The sequence below is a fragment of the Castor canadensis genome, chromosome 2, assembly GCF_047511655.1.
Source record: "Castor canadensis chromosome 2, mCasCan1.hap1v2, whole genome shotgun sequence".
Lineage (NCBI taxonomy): Eukaryota > Metazoa > Chordata > Mammalia > Rodentia > Castoridae > Castor > Castor canadensis.
The window spans coordinates 184,147,677-184,164,344 of record NC_133387.1 but is presented as its reverse complement, the minus strand read 5'-3'; the positions used below and the strand labels follow the sequence as shown (position 1 = coordinate 184,164,344).

The window sequence follows — 16,668 nt, the reverse complement described above, 5'->3', positions numbered from 1 at the left end:
TTAATCGTTCTTGCTGTCACACTGTTTTGACAGTATCAATTGGGTCCAGAGATATTAAGTCTGGTCAGTTTACTAAATTTGGGTCATTGTGACATAGATGGCTGGCTTTTTGGGGAAAGGGGAGGAGTACTGGAGTTTGAATTTGGTGCTTGCTAGGCAAGCACTCTATCACTTGAGTCATGACTCTATTGTGTTTTTGTGAGGGTGGGCCTGGACCTCAATCCTCCTGTTCATACTTCCCTCACTTCCCTCATCTGGGATGACCCCAGGCAAACTATACCTTGCCCAGCTTCTATTGGGTGAAAGAGGGTTTTGTTAACTTTTTGCCTGGGCTGGGCTTCGAACTGTGATCCTCTCAATCTCTGCCTTCTGAGTAGCTAGGATTATAAATGTAAACCACTGTGCCTGGCTGCTTAAAGGATAAGTGTTTTTCTATAAGATACTCTTTTTTTTTTTCTTTTCTTGTGGTACTGGGGTTTGAACTCACGCTTGCTAGGCAGGTGCTCTTACCAATTTGAGCCACTCTGTCAGCCTCTCTATAAGATACTCTTGCTCAGGACCGAGGGCATGGCTCAAATGGTAGAGCATTTGCCTAGCAAGCTCAAGGCCCTGATTTCAATCTCTAATCCAGCAATAAAGTAAAAGAAAAGTTCAGATATTCTTGCTCAGTTCCCAGAGTGTAGTAGTTATTTGGGCAAGTGGGAAAATCAGGGAGAGCTTTTTTTAAAACTATCTGTTGCAGCTTACTGAGGGAGTGTGAAGTTTCAAGCAATAGTGCCTGTGTGCTTTCTGCAAGCTATTCACTAATTCAATATTTATCTCTGAATTCCTGGCTCCTGTCTCCTATGCCTCATTTTCCCTGGTCTATCTTGCTTCAATATCAAAGGGAAATAGATATATACTTGGCAATCTATTTGGAAGGAAAGAAAAACCAAATCCATATCTCGGCCAAAAATAAACTCCAGATAGATCAATGAGCTTAATATTAAAAATAGAACTTCAAGAAAAAAATAGAAGAATATTTTCATAATTTATGTTAAAGAAGGCCTTCTTAATAAAATCCAGAAAAAATACACACTGGACAGGTTTGGTTACTTAAGTATTTAAAACTTCTGCAGAATCCGAAGTACTCTAATACTGTCACTATTCCAATTCTGGTTCTTCCACTGGGAACCACAGACTTGTTACTTAGCCTTTTTGTGTATCAATTTCCTTATTTGTAAAATAGGGTAATGATAGTCTGAACCTTATAATGTAAAAAAACCAATGAGATAATCCATATAAAGCACTTAAAATGGTGTTGGGCATACTGTAAACGCACAATAAAGGTTACCTATTAGTAGTATTGCTACTACAATGACTGAGAAGAGTGACATTTACAAAGTTAAAAGGTAAGTCACATACCAGGAAACATTTAGAGACAAAGGGTTAATGAGAATATTCCAAGAACTTCCAGAAATCAATAAATAATGTGGCAGAAAAACAGATTGGGTGCCGGTGGCTCACGCCTATAATCCTAGCTACTGAGGAGGCAGAGATCAGGAGGATTGTGGATGGAAGCCAGCCTGGGCAAATAGTTTTTGAGACCCTATCTTGGAAAAACATCACAAAAAAAAGGCTGGTAGAATGGTTCAAGTGTAGGCCCTGAGTTCAAACCCCAGCACCACAAAAATAAATAAATAAAAGGTAATTCATAGAAGGACTTCAAATGGCCAATAAACATGAAAAAAGTCCAACTTTATTTTTTCTGACTTTGTCTTAATTCCAACTTTATTAATAGCAAAAGAAGGTATGTGTTAAAATAGCATTTAAATACAATTTTCTTTCTTCTCTTTTCCATCCCTTCTTCTCTCCCTCTCTCCTCGCTTTCCTCTCTTTATATCTCCCTCTGCTCCTCCTTCCCTTTCTTCTTTCTCAGAGTAGTAACATGTTGGCAAAGGTATTGGTTGGAGAATAACTTGACAAGTAGGCGATGCCTATTGAAATGTAAAAATGCAAACTCTAATAAGCATTGCCACTTTAGCACCCTATTCGACAAAACAACAGAATTTCAGCAGTGTGTACAATATCAGAACTTTGGAAACAAAGTAAATGACCACCCCTGGAGACTGAGGTGTTTGACACTTAGTCAGTGACACCCTAAATGACAATTAACAAACAATGCCATAGGGCTAGAGATTTGATTCAAGTGATAGAACACCTACCTAGCAAGCGTCCCACACAAAAAAATGCCATGGTTTCTTATGAAATGACTTTGGAAGATGTTTATGACATGTCTAATGGATAAAGTATATTTTAGAACAAGAAATACTATGATTTCATTTCTTTAAAAATGAGTAAGTATGCATTGTCTACATAAACATCAAAAAATCTGGTAGGTAGGAGCCAGAACACCAACAGTAGCTTCCTGTGCCTCACAGGGATTCCTTCTTTCCTTCATTTGCTCAGTTCATTCATCCAGGGAGTGACACTGAGGACCTACTACTTACTAGATACTATTGTAGGCTCTGGGGATATTACAGGAAATAAGATGACTGGACAATAAATAATTAAAATACAAATTATTTCAGATGGTGATACATGCTATGGGGAAAAATAAAGCAAAGAAGGAACACGGAAGGACAGTTTGCAATTTTATTTATTTTTGTGGTGCCAGAGCTTGAACTCAGGGCCTCACACTTGCTAGGCAGGCACTCTATCACTTGAGCCACTCCACCAGCCCTTTTTTGTGTTGGGTATTTTTGAGATAGGGTCTCGCAGCTATTTGTCCAGGGCTGAGTTTGAATCAAGATCCTCCTAATCTCTGCCTTCTGAGCAGCTAGGATTACAGGCATCCAGCTAGTTTGCAGTTTTAAATAAGATGATTGAAAGCCTAGAGGAAAGCTCCTCATGGTGGCACGTTCTTATCATCTCAGCTCTTGGGAAGTTGAGGCAAGAGGATCAAGAATTTGAACCCAGCTTGGGTATTTAGTGAGTTTGGGGGTAGCCTAGGCTACATGGCCATACCCTATCTCAAACAAACAAGAAACTGTAGAGGGAGCATTTCACATCTTTACATCTTTTAAAAAAGTGGTAGGAAGCTGGGTGCTGGTGCTCATGCCTGTAATCCCAGCTACTTGGATGGCTGAGATTCAGAGGATCATGGTTCAGGTCCAGCCCGTCAAATCGTTTGTAAGACTCCATCTCTAAAATAACCAGAGCAAAATGGACTGGAGGTATGGCTCAAATAGTAGAGCCTGCTTTGCCAGTTTGATGCCCTGAGTTCAAATCCTAATCCCATAAATAAATAAATAAATAAAGTGGTAGGATTAACAAGTGCTTTTTTTTTGTGGGACTGGGGTATGAATGCAGGGTTCCAACTTACAAAGCAGTGATCTCAGCTTCCCAAGGAGCTACGATTACAAGTGTGAGCCACCAGCGCTCAGTGATTTTGTTTCTTTTTATGTGGGATATTTTCTGTATATCCCAAATAAACAGTATGAAAAAGTCCTGGCAGTGGATTTCTGACCTGGGGGTAGGGAAATATTTGTGACTGATTGTCTCCTCCGTCTTTGAAGAAGTCACCCCTAAAAGTTCATTCTTGACTCTAGAAGATAACCTACAATGAGTGACATTCTCTCTCTTCCTCACTGATTGTTATCAAGTTTTTCCTGTGTTATCAGGTTTTTGTTAATTTTTGCTATTTTTCCCATTCCCTTCCCCCAAAGACTTACTTTCTTAATTTTGTTTGTCTAAGGGCACTTGATAAATTAGTTTATATTTCTGAGAACAAACCTATGGGGAAACCCAATAATGTACAAATTATTTATCTGTGTGGGGATAATCCCACAGTATCCCTATTTTATTAGCTCTTCCCATGAGCTAGGAACTCATATTAAGAAGTAAATGTATGCTTCTTTTTTTTAATGGGGTCTCACTATGTACAGTTTTCCTGCCTTTGCCTCCTGAGTGCCACCAAGCCGGGCAAAAGTTAAGCCTTTTGGAGGCAATGCCAGACGCCAGTGGCTCACTCTGTAATCTTAGCTACTCAGCAGACAGAGATCGGGAGGATCACAGTTAGAAGCCAGCCCTGGGCAAACAGTTTGAGAGACCCTTGAAAATACTCAACACAAAACAGGGATGGTAGAATAGTTCAAGTGGTAGAGCACCTGCCTGCCTAGCCAGCGTGAGGCCCTGAGTTCAAACCCAGCACTGAAAAAAACAAACCTAACCAGATTTGATTGCAAGTTTTTTTTTTTTAAGTGGATCTGGGGTTTGAACTCAGGGCCTCATGCTTGCTAGGCTTGCTAGGCTTGGTGGGCAGGCACTCTACACTAACACTTGAATCACTACTCCTGATTGCAAGTTTTTAGATACTGGGAGCTATAAATGGTGTTTTGTGAGGTCTGTGGTGGACAAACTGGTGAGTTTTGGAGTCTTTTCCAGTATGGCCCCTTTGTTCCCTCAATGAGACATTTAAGGAGTGTGGAGAGTGAGAATAAAGGAAGTATGGACAAGCAGCAGAAAGATTTGAAGTTAGAACCCAGGGCACATGTCCTGGCTATTGCTTTGGGATCTATAGGAACAACAATGTCAGTTCTGCATTGTGGGACCAGGCTCCAATTGGTGTGGGGACCGGTTTTAAAAGTTAGTGGGAGCCAGATACATCTCTAGAATCTATCAGGAGCTGTTTCAGATGCTTGCCGTCATTGCCTCCTCTTCAACTAGAAATGTCTCTACTATTCTGCAATCCTTCTGCCATACAAGATGTCTGGAGGGTCTACACATTGTGTCACTTTTTAATCTTCTTCAACAGACTCTGAAATAATTATGAAAGACATTATTATCTCCTTTGCAGGCATGCCAACTGTTCTGGTGAAAAGATGGGTAGTAGAAACTTGGTCTCCTAATTCTTGATCAGGTGCTCATTGATTTAATCAGAGTACAGAGTGAATCGGCTTTGTGTTTTGGGGGACGGTGGGTGGATGAGAGTGGAACGGGGGTCTCTACTGTCTTATATTCATATTTCTTTTGTTTATTAAAGGCCCAGTCAATGGATGGGCTGATTATTGATGGTCACTGTGTTATTCACATGATATTAATAACTCTCCTTAAATTGATGGTCATAAAATTGCGTTGGATAATTCACGTTATTATTAATACTATGAATGATTCTTTCCTGCACTGGAAAATTCTCATCTCTAAATTCAGAGCTCTCTTTTAATCCCTTGTGGAGCTCTAGCAAGAGTGTTGAACTACAACTCCCATCATGCATCGGAAAACGTGTATCCTGCATGATCTGACGGAACTTCAAACCAATCCAATGCGAGAGCTCTCATCCACTGACCTATTGGCTCTGGGTAGAGGCGGGACTCTCAGTTGCTAGGTAGGCACCCTTCCGGAAGTGGTTGCTGGTACCTGCAGGGCAACACCCCGGCGTCCCTGGAAGCGGGGAGCCGGGGTGGTGCTGGGGAAGCGGCGCAGCTTCGTCGCCCGGATCCTCCCGGCGTGGGGGACAGGTGAGGACCCGTTGGGGACGGCGTGGGATGGCTTGGCGGGGAGAGGAGGGTTGCCGGGGAGGTGATGTGTGCCAGCGAACGGGTTGTGCACGGGTGTGGGGGGGAACTGAGAGAAGAAGTGAAAGAGGAGCGGCGGGACAAGTGTGCATCTTTCAAAACCTCGCCTGGCCGCCCGGAGCGGAGCGGGTGTCTGGGTCGGGACCCGGGCCTAGCGGGAGAGTGAGCGATGGCGGGGTGCGAGTGAGGCCGGCGAGCGGCGTGGGGGCTCGCGGCTCCCCTGGCTGGTCAGTGTGAGGCCGGCCTCCAACCTTCCCTGAGTCCTCTTGGGAGGCCTCCCCCATCACCCCTCGGTAAGCGAATCCCGGGCTAGCCCAACCTCACGCCACCTTTTAGCCAGCTGGGGAAGTTGGGAAGTTTTCCGTTTTCTCTGCAGTGATTCAAGAATGTTATCAGCCCCTCTGTAACCGCTCTCCGCACTTTGGCTTCCCTCTTCTCCATCTCCCCAGCCATTCCTCTTCCCCGAGCTTAGATCTGCGCACTGACGGGCTCCTGCCTCCCTTGGTCCCACGATCTGCTCCTACCCCCCTGTGTTTCCCGTCTCAGTGGACTTCACCACTCACTCAGCCAAGTCCTTACTGGGAGTCCACAAGTGTTGGGTAGGTCCTGTGTTCGAGGCAGTATGGTGGGGGTTGTCCCTGGGACAAAGCCTAGAATAATCACAAGGTACTGGCTGAAGTGCTCTGGTTTCCCTCCTCCCTCCTCTTCACCAACTACATGAATCCTCTTTTTCTGCCTGCTGCTACCCCTAAATATCAGCTCTTCCTTCCCGTTCTCACAGCCACCTACTTATTAATGATTTCTTGGCTGTGCTTCTGAAGAAGTTTCTGTACCTTTGTTCTTGCCCTCTCTCTTAATTCTTTCTTTCTTTTTATTTTTTTGGGGGGTGGGACTGGGGTTTGAACTCAGGGCCTACTCCATTTTGCTCTGGTTATTTTGGAGATGGGGTCTTTCGAACTATTGCCTGAGCTGGCCTCAAACCTCAGTCCTCTCGATCTCAGCCTCCCTAGTAGCCAGGATTATAGATGTGAGCCAGTGGGCGGTGCCTGGCTCTAATTAGTTCTTATGCAGAAGACCCTTGGAGGTACTGGGGTTTGAACTCAGGGCCTCATGCTTGCTAGGCTGGCATTCTACCACTTGAGCCACTCCACCAGCCCCAGAGTCACCTTTCTCAACTGTAAGTCTCATCGTGATTATCTTCTCTGTGAAATCCTGTTGAGGACCCATCATCACCTACAGCAGACAGCGTCAATCTTCCCAAGCCCTTTATAATACAGTAAGCCCACTTTGTGGATTAATTACATGCAGTTTTGACCAAACTTGTGGTCAAAATAAATAAATCAAAAGAAATTTAAAAAGTAAACATTTTAAATTCCCTCGTACACATTGTGCACCTGAGTTGCTGGGGAGAAGCTCTCGGTCAGTTCCAGATTTCATCAGTTGTGCTGAAGTCATTGTGTGACCTGCTAAGGGTTTCTCTGCCCTTGATTTTGTGAAAATCTGCCTCCCAAAATGCAACTTAAAAGTGAATGTGCTTGACGTGATGAATGAGAATTTTAGATTTGTTGAAAGTCAGCCTTATGGGAAAAATGAATCAAGCATCTGCAGTACAGTGCTGATCTCTGTGTATCCTGAGCACCCGCAGTTTTTCTTCAGTGGTGGTCTCCTTGGAACCACATACCTACCCTTAGTAGACTAAGGGTCTACTGTATGTGCCTTGCCTTCCATTCTAGATATTTTTCCTGTCACTCCTCCCACTGACCTTTGCACTCTGGTTATGTCAGAGTGGTTAAGAGACCAGGCTTTGGAGTCAGATAGACATGGATGCATGTACATTTTTCTGTGCCATTAATTAGCTGTGAAACCTTGGGTAAGTTTTAAAAAACTTGCTAAGCCTCAGTTTCCTTACTTGAAAACTGGAGATAATCTATCTAGCAGAGAGGGTGTATGTAAAGCCCTCAGTACAGTTCTTGGAACATAGGAAGCGTTCACAATCATTGTTGTCATAATTAACTCTCTGCATCCCACTCCATACTCTGTCCTGCCTCTTTGCCTTTGTGCATTCTGTTCCTTCTGCCTTAACTTTTCTTACTTCCCTTAGCCTGGTGATCTGCTTATCCTTTAAGAGCCAACTCAGTGGCTATCTGCTCTGATGGTTTCCCTCATCTTCTAATCTGCCAAAGTAATGTTAGTTGCCCTTAACATTGCATTCTGGTATATTTTCTACTACTTCTCTTAATTATGCTTACCATGTGATGTAGTTAATGTGTTTATATATATGTCTGCCTCTCCTTTAGTCAGTTACGTAGCCCCATCATGTAGTACAGTGCCTGACCCATGTAGGTGTTCAACTAATGGCTATTGAATATCTGAATAACCTTAGTTTATATTCCTTGGTGCTGAATGTATCCTCTGAGAATCAAAGTCCTTTAAATTTGTAAGTAGTAACAGTAATAATACAGTAATATTGGACACTTACTGAGCCCCTACTATATTTTAAGCATTTTACATTGAATCATTTTATCCTCAGAACACTTTGAGATACTTTGTTTATTTTTATTTTTTTGTGATGCTGAAGATTGGTCCCAGAGCTGTGCACTTGGTAAGCACATACTAGCACTGAGGTATACCATTAGCCCAAGATGCTTTTATTTTTGTTGATATCAGTAATACTAAGTTTAACAGTTAGTGTATTCCAGGCACTGTGCTGGGCAGCTTTTAAGTATTAGCTCATTCACTCTCAAACAGCCTTTTGACACAGACTGTCGTGATTGTGTGGAGGCTTAAAGGTGAAGTACCTTACCTAAGGTCATATAGCTGCAAGTGAGCCATCTGGGATTTGAATCCAGGTTTTCTGTCCTCAAAGCTGGTGCTTGGACCACTGTGTTATCTGCTGCTTAAAGCATGGAGAGGGCTGGATGCTGGTGGCTCATGTCTGTAATCCTAGCTACTTGGGAGGTTGAGATCCAGAGGATCAAGGTTTGAAGCCAGGCTGGGGAAATAATTTGCAAGACTCCATCTCCAAAATAACTAGAGAAAAATGGATTGGAGGTGTGGCTCAAGTACTAGAGCGCCTGCTTTGCAAGTGCGAAGCCCTGAGTTCAAACCCCAGTACCACCAGGAAGAAAAAAAAAACATGGAGAGGAAATATTTAGCCTGGGAAGGGGAGTTGGACCAGTGCTACCATGGGCTTTTCCAGCTCCTGAGATTCCTTAGCTCTGGGTTAATGTTTTGCAGCAGTAACTGAGCTTCTACAGGTTCCATGGGCTTATTTTAGGCTTGCTTGGAACATTCAAGAGGAGGAGGCATGGGCCTCATAGGTCTGTGATTTAGCAGGGAGAGGTTGGACCCATTCCTGTAAGAAAGACAGTGTTGAGAGACATATGCCTATAAACACATGACAGTTATGTCCCCAGGGCTGCTGTGATTCTGGGGTAGGAGGTTAACAAGGGAAGGGTTCCTGGAGAAGGGTGTGGACCACTCCTTCTTTGCTAGATGCTGGGATTGGCAGGAAATGGATGGGTGCAATTGAGTGACCCTCCTCCCCGACTGTAAGGCTCTAGTGGGCTCAGACCAGGTGGCAAGTACACCTCATCAAGTCTCATCTGGTAACTGCAGGGAGGACAATGTTGAGAGCTCTGAGGCTCTGTCTAGGGTGCCATGATTGACTAGAATGTCCCTCCCAGTGCCAGGCCTGGAGGAAAAGGCCTGCCTTAGAAGTCCTGACTTCTCATCCTCTCTGTTAGAAATGGAGCCCAGACTCCATTTCTCAGCCATCTCATGGTTTCCACCTCATCTCTCCACAGTCACTCTGATTTCCTTCCTCTCAGCCTGGCTTCTTTCCACTCTGTACTCCCAGTGATTGCCAGAGCCATTTTCTCATAACTGGAAAAACCCTTTCCTGGCTTCCAGTTACATTATGATGAAGGCTAAGTCCAGGCATGGTCTGGCCTCTGCTCAACTCTCCTTCATCCTCTGGAGCTGTGCTGCTTCTTGCTTGGTGGTGTTCCCTGATGACGGGCCTTTGCACATGGGCTGCTTCTGCTATTAGAACACGTTTTCTTCTCTCTCTGTTGAGGGAATGAACTCATCGATCAGTTCATAGGCACCATCTAATCAGGCTTACTACCTTCAGTGCTTGTACCCTATCTCTAATTACCCATCTATTTGGGACAGTTTGCCCAAGCAGTCCTCACTAGACTGAAGTTGGAGGGAGTGACAAGTGAATCTGTAATCACCATTGCTCTGTTCGTGCCTAGCAGAGAGCAAACAGCTTGCCAATGAATAAGTGGTCTCTACCAGGCATAAAGAAATGTGGTGTCTCTCCTCACACTCCTCTTCCTGCAACTCCTTGCCCTTTTGGCCTTGTCCTTGTCCACATCTCTGAAGTTAGGAAATACGAGGAAAGAAGGAGGAATATCACCTGTCTGTATTTAGAAATTTTTTGGCAGAAGATTTATTTGTAATTTGGATGATTCATTAATTTAGATTTTTTTCCATGTACTTCCTGGCCCTAAATAGTTAAATGTGGATGACGAGGTGCACAGCTAATTCGTTTTTTTTTTTTGGCAAGAGGACAGAGACTGTACCTGTCCCATGCGTTCTGCAGGTGGGATGCATCTAGGGATGCAAGATTTCGCACATTCTGTGAGATAGTTAACACAATGCCTTGTGCTTGTTCACCCTGATGCTGGGTCACTATTGAGTACCCCCCAGCCCTTGGTCCTTTCCTTTTCTCTGTCTCTCTTTGCCCTAATTAAGAGGATTAAAGATTCAGGTGGCTTCTTGAGCTCCATCTGCTGCCCTGGTTCCTGGCCATTTCTGCTGTGCGTTTGAGAGCCTGTGGCAGCCAGGCCCTTGTCATCTGTGCGTGTAGAGGCTACTGTGTGTTGAGATGTGAGCACTGTTTGTGGGCGGGGTTACAGATCCTTAGAGTTGGGAGCAGGTCATAGAAGAGTTCTTTTTCCCTTGGTGTTTTCTTCCTGATGAGAGGTGGCTCAGTGGGAATGAGAGGGGAAGAATCTGGTTCCTTTGGGGTCTGGTGGACTGACCAGGAGATTGATGTCTGAGTCCTAACTCAGGACCCCTCTTGGCTGCCAGGGTCACAGAGGCCATGGTAAGGGGCCTTGATGCAGCCTTTATTGCTTGTCAGGGGGTCTGTCTCTAGAGATATGGGATAGATTCAGAGTCACCAGGTTTAGCTAAACACTCCCTCCAGGCCAGGACCTGACCTTTGTGGTTGGGGAGGGGGCACTCTTTCTGTTCAAAAAGGGCCGTTTCATGTTGGCTGCCCCAGGTGGAATATCGATAGCTTCTGAAGTGGGGACAGGAGAGGTCAGGACTTGTTGTGTTTGTCACACCTGGTGTGGCTAACTCTTCAGGTGGAGGTGGGTTCTCAGCAGGGCTGTCCACAGCTTATCTCTCCTTCCTTAGGTTTCAGCATGGGAGCTGCCATGGGGGAAGTTAGTGTAATGTGGAGTACTAAGATAGTGGGGGGATTAGGGATGGAAGGGAGGAGCAGTCTAGCCCTGTATCAGGGCTAGGGGTATAGCTCAGTGGTGGAGCACTTGCCTAGCATTTATGAAACCCTGGATTTGATTTTCAGCATTGCAAATAAAAATGAAATAATAAAGTAAAATATAGCACACATATGGAACTGTACCAGCTTGCTAGTTAAGATTTTGGCACCACCCCATTCCTGGAGCTGGAAATACCTTGGATTCAAGGTAGCTTGGGCTGCTATAACAGTATCATAGATGGAGTGATTTAAACAACAGAAATCTATTTTGTCACAGTTCTGAATGCTGGAAGTCCTAGATCAAGGTTTAGTCTTAATGGCATATCCTTCTGACTGTATCTTCACTTGGCAGAGAATCTGAAAGATCAGAGAGTTCTTTTCCTCTTCTTATAAGGACACTAATCCTATCAGGTCAGGGCCCACCCTTATGACCTTGTTTAACCTTAATTACTTCCGAGTGACCCTTTTTCTGATGAAGTCACATTGCAAGTTGGGGTTTCAGTGTTTGAATTTTGTAGGGACACATCCTAGTCTATTTCGATGCCTTTCCTCTTTTTTCCTTCTCACATCCTAGCCCTATTAAGCCTAATATCACTGCATCCATTGTGTGTGTCCCTTCTCCATTCCTGTTGCTTCTGCCCTAGTTTAAGCTCTCATTGTCTTTCACTTGGATTGCAGCATTCTCAAGTGGTTTTCCTGACACCAGTTTCTCATTTCTCCAATTCTGCCACACCAGTCCTATCCTAGTTCTTCTCCTAAAAAATAAGCCACCCTGTGTCACTTCTTTTCTCCAAAGCTCTCCATGACTCTGCTTTGCTACAGGGCAGGTTCAAGGCTCTTTAGCATGGTCTACAGGCTCCCCATGGCCAGCCCCTGCCACATGCACTGCTGTCCTGCTCTGCAACACCCACACACCATGCTCCCTGCCTAGGATGCCTTCTTTGTCCTTCAGTGGGAATTTGGTACTTTTGTCTTAGTACTTGTGGAGCAGATTTCTTTCCCTTCCACCTTCTGCAAATGCTAAAGTTGTGCATGCTCCTCCCCTGGATTGCAAGCTCCCAGTGGCATTGTTGGATGTTGTCATGTGACACATTGGAGTATGCTAGTATATGGGGGTCTGTCATTTGGGTGCTACTGGGGTTTTCTACTTGGGAAACCTGTACTGTAATTCCTTCTCTTGTTTTGGGGAGGATGTAAAGACAAACTCTAGAGAGCCAGGCTTGCAGATATTTTGTGGTTCACTGAGTGTTCAGTAGTGTTTGGGAGGTGCGTCTTGGGGAACTTTCCCAGGTGCAGAAGCCTGTTTCACCTTTCAAGCTGGCTCACTGCAGTTCTCTTTGGTGGGGTGTCTGGGATCTAGGAATATAAGCCCAGACCAATCATGGCTGGACAACCCATCCGCATAGGAGACCAGCTGGTTCTGGAGGAAGATTATGACGAGACCTACATTCCCAGTGAGCAAGGTAAGAGGCTTGGGTGTGTTGTAATAGCTCTTTGAGGGCAGGTATTATGTCTGATTTGTTTTTGGTCTTTTAGTGCTATGTGTGGTACATGCACAGGGCTGCTAAGTAGATTTGGCTTAGAGTTTGAAAATGCCCATGGGCCTAACCTGCCACACTGCCTGTTTTTGTTTTTTTTGTTGTTTGTTTTTTAGATTTCTTTTTTAATTGTTTATTCATTTATTCATAGGTGCATACTTTGTTTGGGCCATCTCTCCCCCTGCCCCTGCCCCCTTTCTCCCCACCCCCACTGCCTGTTTTTGTAAATAAAGTTTTATTGGAAAGTGGCTGAGTTTGTTTTTGTATTGTCTATGGCTGCCTTCATTCTACAACAGCAATGTGACTCCCAAAGCCTACAATATTTATTGCCTGCCTGTCCCAGAAAAACTTTGCTGACCCTGGGTTCGATCAATGATTACTTTATTTATTTATGGTACTGGGGTTTGAACCCAAGGTGTCATGCTTGCTAGGCAGGCACTCTACCACTTGAGCCACTCTGCCAGCCCTTTTTTGTATTGAGTAATTTTGTTGCCTGGACTAGCCTCGAACTGAGATCCTCCTGATCTCTGCCTCCCAAGTAGTTAGGACTACTGGTGTGAGCCACTGGCACCCAGCTGGCCAATGGTTAGTTTTTAATGAAAAGATAGTAGAGGATTTTATGGAATCAGGCCAGGAAAACCCAGTTTCTTAAGAACAAACTAGTCTGTTTGTTTTTTAAACAATAATGATATTGTTAATGACAATCATGTCATAACTTATTTTAGTGTTGCTATGTGCCTGTCTGTGTTTTAAGAACTTTATGTTTATTATTACCCTTTCAAACCCCACAGTGCCTCCTTGAGTCAGGTGCTATTACTGTCCCTCTTTTACAGAAAAGGAAATGAAGGCACAGGAAGGTTAAGTAGCTTTCCCAGAGTTACACAGTTCTGCTAAGTGGTACAGCTGGGATCCATACCCAGGTATTCTCACTCCAGGGCTTTTCCTCTGGAACACCATGCTATTTTTGGAGTGAAGTTTGCTTTGAAATTCTGGGGAGTTGTGGACCTGGATACAAATCTTGCTCATGACCTGTGTGGCTTGTGGGCCTGTTGAATGGGTTGAGAACCCTTGCCTCCCTGGGAGCTGGTGGTCTCACATTAAACCTTGGACTTGGCTTATAGCATGGTATGTTTGCTTGGTTGATTGCCATGAAGTTTTTCATTTTTATATTTTTAGTTTTTTGGTGCTGGGGATTGAACCCAGAACCTTATGCATGCTAAGTACACACTCTCCCTTTAGCCCTAGAATTATTTATTAATTATTATTATATATTTTTTTGAGGTTTGAACTCAGGGCTTCACACTTACAAAGCAGGCACTCTACCACTTGAGCCACACTTCCAGTCCATTTTGCTATGATTATTTTGGAGATGAGGTCTTAAGAACTATTTTCCCAGGCTGGCCTTAAACCTTGATCCTCTGGATCTCAGCCTTATTTATGTAGCTAGGATTCCAGGTGTGAGCTACTGTCTCTATTTACTTCTTTCTGGCTGTCTCTTGTATTAGAATATAAGCTCTGTAAGGTAGTGGCCATTTCTCTTTATTTAAGCACAGAGTGACTGGTATTTTGGAGGCACTCAAAAAATACTGATTTATTCATTGAAATCAATGAATAAAGTAGTTCCTCGACAACCAAGTTCCAGTTGGTCCTTGGAAAAAAGTGTTTTTTTATTTCCTTGTCCCCAGGGATATTGCCCTCCAAGTTCTCCTCAGAGATGACCTGTCCTGGTGATACTTCTGGCCTGGGTTATTACTGCTTGAAGCATTGATGCAACTTGAGTATTTGTTTCATTTTTCCTGGGGTCTTCAGTGGCACCGTCAATGATATCTCTTCTATTTTTCTAAAGGTGCAATAGCTCTTAACTCAGCACATATATCTCCTGTTCTTCCAGATCTTAGCAAAAAGAGTTCTTCTAGATGCTTGATTCCAAGAATACAGAGCCCAAACTAGATAGCAAAATTGAAAATGAAACAGTTCCCTTATGGAATAGAGGGCTTATTAGGTGGGGAAGAAGGCTGCCTGAATATCGTCCACTTTCTGAACTTGGTATCTCCTGCCCCTGGGCGGAATCACTTACTGCCTTTTCTCTGCTCTTGTGGTACATGGTACATGTCACCTTCACAGCATACGTTACCTGGTTCATATACCCTGTTAGTGTGTTTGTAAGGGTCTCAAGGAGTTTGGTAGCTTTTCAGTACATGCTTGCTGATTGAGGGATGAGGGCATTTGCCAAGCTTTCGTAAATCTTGGGAGAGCTTATCTCCTCCTGTAAGGCTCTTCCTGGATGGTTTGTCTGTGGCTTTGGGTTCTTCCTGAGCCCTGCCACAATGAAGTCTTGGTTTCATTATTTTTGGTCCTTGTTACACGTGGCTTCAGATTGTGTTCTTGGGAGTATGGAGATAGCATGACATGATTCAGGTGTGCATTTATAAATTGTGAGGTAAGGAAACACTTGTCTATGGTTATCATTTATTTCTAGAGAAGTAATACTTTGTTACTGAAGAAAGTATGGAAAGTAAAGGCAAAATCAGAAAAAGATTGTGATTTTTTCTTCTTCCCACCCCCCTCTCACCCTCCCATTTCTCTTACATTTGCCTCTCCTTTTCCGTGCAGAAATTGTTGATTTTGCCCGAGGGATTGGTATTGATCCCATCAAGGAGCCAGAACTGATGTGGCTTGCACGGGAAGGCATTGTGGCCCCACTGCCTATGGAGTGGAAACCATGGTAAGTCAGCAGGTGTGTGCCCATTACCTTGGTGTGGCAAAGGCAGAGGGACCTGACCTCAGGGAATCACCTTTTCCAAGCCTTCCCTGCACAGTCAATTGTGCCATTTCCCTGCTAGGCCACCTCATGTTTCAAGCCTGGGCACAGGCTGACTTGCTGGCCTTGGTGCTGGAGTGTAGCACTTATACTTAAGACTGTGGAGTCACTGCCCTGGCTCAGGTTCTGAATGCCAGCATCTGGTTTGGATGTGCTTAGGAGAGGTCATTGATATTCGTGCACACTGGTGCTAAAAGTACCATGTGTGATGCCTTCGAATATCCAAGGTGGCATCTAGTGGGTTTGTAGTGAGGCCACACAGACTGGCAGAATGTTTCTGTCTCCCTCAGCAGCCCATGGACTCGGGTAACCTGTTCACAAATAGCTTCATATCGTGGATTCATTGATGTTTTCCAGTTCAATTAGCACTCTTTGGATTCAGGTTATCTCAGGGAAGCAGAGGTTTATGGTGAAGAAACAGTGCCCAAGGTGGGAAAGCTGGTCACTGCTGCCACCTCCCTCCTTCTGAGGATTGGGTTGTTTCCCATTCATGATGACACTTTTCTGTGCTGTGTGTCTGTTCTGTCCTGTCTTCGCCTCCTCTTCTCATCTTGTGTACAGAACTCTCTCGAAGTTGTCTCCCTTATGCAGGTGCTGCAGTTTACTTCTGAGCCTTGAGTGGGTTTTCCTACATCTGTCCCACACTTGTCCTCAGGTGTTGTAGGGACTCCCTCTCAGGTGGACAAGGTGTAATCCTGTTCTCACTTGTGCTGCTTACCATGACTCAACTGACTACAGTGGCTGCCTTACTCTTTTCAGCTGAAGAATCATAATCCTTTTAGCTTTTCCTCACACGGCAGTCCCCTTGTTCTCTTCATCTTTGTAGCTGCCTTACCTTGGACCTTCTCCAATTTCATGACATCTTTTTTGTAGGAAACCTGTCAGCACCTTACACACTTAATGCAGGTGTTGAGGACTCATGGTTGTGTTTGGGGGAGGAGCTTATCTGATACTGTTTTCTGTTTTCTTTCTAATACCTACCTTTCGTTGGTTAAGGGTCAGCTGGGGCCAGGCTTTGTGCTTTCATGAACCTACCAGGAGTGTCTATTATTCCCTTGTCCTGTAGGAGAGCAGGAACTATCTTTCATTTTTAAAAATAAGAGACGTCATTAAAACTTATATGTACATGTCATCTTTTACCCTACACACTTTCCCAAGGGTAAATACTGTTAATTGATAAATTCCTTCCTGACCTTTTAAACACTCTCCCCCCTAATCCATGCATGGTTTAATTTT

The 16,668-nt window shown here is 44.2% G+C and overlaps 1 protein-coding gene across 6 annotated transcripts in view; it reads left to right on the top strand.

Moving 5' to 3' along the window:
* Cep164 (centrosomal protein 164) overlaps positions 1-16,668 on the top strand; it is a 71,398-nt gene that overhangs the window by 1,760 nt on the left and 52,970 nt on the right. The window contains exons 1-3 of one of the 6 annotated variants that reach the window (XM_020153003.2): positions 5,344-5,498; positions 12,434-12,536; positions 15,225-15,336. In XM_020153003.2, coding sequence (XP_020008592.2) covers positions 12,455-12,536; positions 15,225-15,336 — 194 coding nt within the window. In that variant the 5' untranslated portion in view covers positions 5,344-5,498; positions 12,434-12,454. Of the gene's footprint in view, positions 1-5,343; positions 5,499-12,433; positions 12,537-15,224; positions 15,337-16,668 lie in introns of those variants that run through there. The other 5 variants (XM_074066661.1, XM_074066663.1, XM_074066662.1 and 2 more) reach the window with 5 other exon arrangements.